At 36.4% G+C, this 2,454-nt stretch overlaps 1 protein-coding gene across 1 annotated transcript in view; it reads left to right on the forward strand.

Annotated features, from left to right (window-relative positions):
• Positions 1–2,454, forward strand: part of MCTP1 (multiple C2 and transmembrane domain containing 1) — a 219,047-nt gene that overhangs the window by 120,725 nt on the left and 95,868 nt on the right. The window contains exons 7-8 of the mRNA XM_031557436.1: positions 62–158; positions 2,291–2,393. Of these exons, the coding sequence (XP_031413296.1) occupies positions 62–158; positions 2,291–2,393 (200 nt within the window). The remainder of the gene's footprint in view (positions 1–61; positions 159–2,290; positions 2,394–2,454) is intronic.

Raw genomic sequence — 2,454 nt, forward strand, 5'->3', positions numbered from 1 at the left:
CTCACAGTGAGTTTTCTCAGCTCATAAAATTTGTTCCAAAATTCTCTCTTAATGGTAAAAGTGACCCATTTTTGTGTAGTTGAACTGAACAATGACAGACTGTTGACACATACCGTCTACAAGAACCTCAACCCAGAATGGAACAAGATCTTCACATTGTAGGTGTTTGGGTTTTGTAAAAGTTTGATTCTTTTATTTTGGGTTTCATTTGTGGTTTTTTCTTCTATCTTTTTTTTCTTTTTTTTTTGAAGAGAAAGTATGTGTAGATCAAATATACTTTCTGCTGATCCCAGTGAAAGCAGTCATACTGCTGTCTTTGAAGTAAACAGGTGAATACTTGTCTAAGAATTAAAAACATGAAAAAAATATAAACTTTGAAACTTTTAAAATATAAAAAAATGTATAATTTTAAAAGTAAAAAAAAAAGAAAGAAGTAAAATCTGTGTCTGGTGAGCCAGCAACATGAAATGCTAAACACTCTGGACTCTGCAGTCTTTAATGGAAATTTGAAGAACTGCAGTGATTTTGACCCTGAAGATTTGTGTGAGAAAGAAAGGATTTTGTTATCTCTGCTACAATGCTGTAATTTTAGTAAACACTAGAAAACTATGAAAAAGGAGGTATTTTAAATGCATTCATACTTTTCAGAATTATGGTCTTTTATGTTTGTCTGAAGTCGTTATTTCCATTTGCCAACTGCATTTCTCACAATGTGTTCTAACATCGTAATAGTGCAATGCTGCTATTGGGCAAAATGCTGTCTTAAGTGTTCAGTTTATTGGGAAGTAATACAGTAATTGTTTTTTTCCTCTGTTAATTTGAAGACAGTTAAAGATTTTAATAAAGTAGGAAAAAGTGTTCCACCAACAAAATGTTATTTTTTCCTGTTACTTTTCTTTCTCTGTTGCCTTATTTTTCTCCCAGTTTCTCTCTAACTGCAATGTGACATCACTGAGCAGAAAACAGATCAGCTGTAGGTTCCTCTGCTGCTGAAATGTTCCAGTAATCCACAGCAAAACCAGTAGAGGCTTTAGCTTTGTGTGCATTTATCTAACTTTATCATAAGTGAAAGTGTTGTGTTTTGTCCTTGATCTCAAAGCACAGCCTGACTTTAATCTTTGTATTTGTTTCCTCTGTTTGTTGTTTGTATACTTGGCATCCAGAGCTCTCCTTGCCTTGCTTGCAGTTGACTCTCAGAATGAACTCTGAACAAAAGAAAAAATCTCACAATCGTTGTACTTCTCGTTATCTTATTAACATAGTTCTCATTTTATATATCTGTACAAACATGCTAAATTCTTCATTAATTTATTTTTAATTATCTACTTAGAGAGCCAGTGAGTAATCAACCTGCATTGCTTGACGGTGTTCTCTATGTAAGGAACTGCCTGATTTATAGAGGACAAAAGACTAGTCAGGAAAGAAATGGAAAAACTTTAAACTACCTTAAAAGAAAGTTTTTACCTGTCTTATATGTTTATCAGTTATTCTCAAATTTGTCATATAGTTTTGGAATACTGATGCAGTTTATCTGGAGATATATACTTTAGTGAAGTTGAAGTGCTCTCCTTAAATTCCTTTTTCCTGAATCATCAATTCATTCAAAGATGACTTCTCTCAAACAATTTTGGTATCTTTTCTCACTGTAAGGAATGTGATTTTTTCACTTGAGAGTCTGCATTTTACTGTGATGTTCGTTGTGCGTGTTCGTGGAGTGTTTAATGGCTTGCAGGCAAGGAAGAGAACTAGCTGAAAAACGCATTGCTTCCCATTGCTTTTTCCTAATTTGTTGTAATGACTGCTGTATGTTTGTAATTAAGCAAGGATTTTAAAATTAAAGAGCTCATTCTCTGTACAAGGATGTGCTCACGTATCTGATGATTATTTTCACTTACGAAGCTGCAGATAGCACAGTATTTGCGGTAGGAATTACAGCGAAAGTAGCAGTGTTTGAATGGCTGTAAGGCTCTTGGTCTGCCACGGTAAATCCCCGGCACTGCTATATGCTGGCTCCCTTTGCAACTCATGCATTGTTAGCACCTGGTAGGAAATTTAAAACAACATCCTTCAGACAACTTCTGGCAAAGTCCTGCAGAGCACACAATTGCTGCAGCTCCTTGAGAGCACTGGGGTTGCACAGAGGGATGCCTAATTCACTTGAATTTTGCTCTCTGCCCTTGACCTGACAAAGTACAAGGTTTTCTGGCTTTGCTACCCTTTTGCACTTTCGTCCTTGGTAACTTCTGGTGTAGGTGAAGTCTCTCCTGCATGTCTGCTTTTTCCTCTGTAGCAATGTTAAAGACATCCACTCGGTGCTTGAAGTGACAGTTTATGATGAGGACCGCGATCGGAGTGCTGACTTTCTAGGCAAAGTTGCGATACCACTGCTATCTGTAAGTTTCATTCACTTGACACGCCGCTATGTATTTTTCCTGCTGAAGGAAGGAGAAGGGA

Source organism: Meleagris gallopavo, chromosome Z (genome assembly GCF_000146605.3).
Source record: "Meleagris gallopavo isolate NT-WF06-2002-E0010 breed Aviagen turkey brand Nicholas breeding stock chromosome Z, Turkey_5.1, whole genome shotgun sequence".
Taxonomy (NCBI): Eukaryota; Metazoa; Chordata; class Aves; order Galliformes; family Phasianidae; genus Meleagris; species Meleagris gallopavo.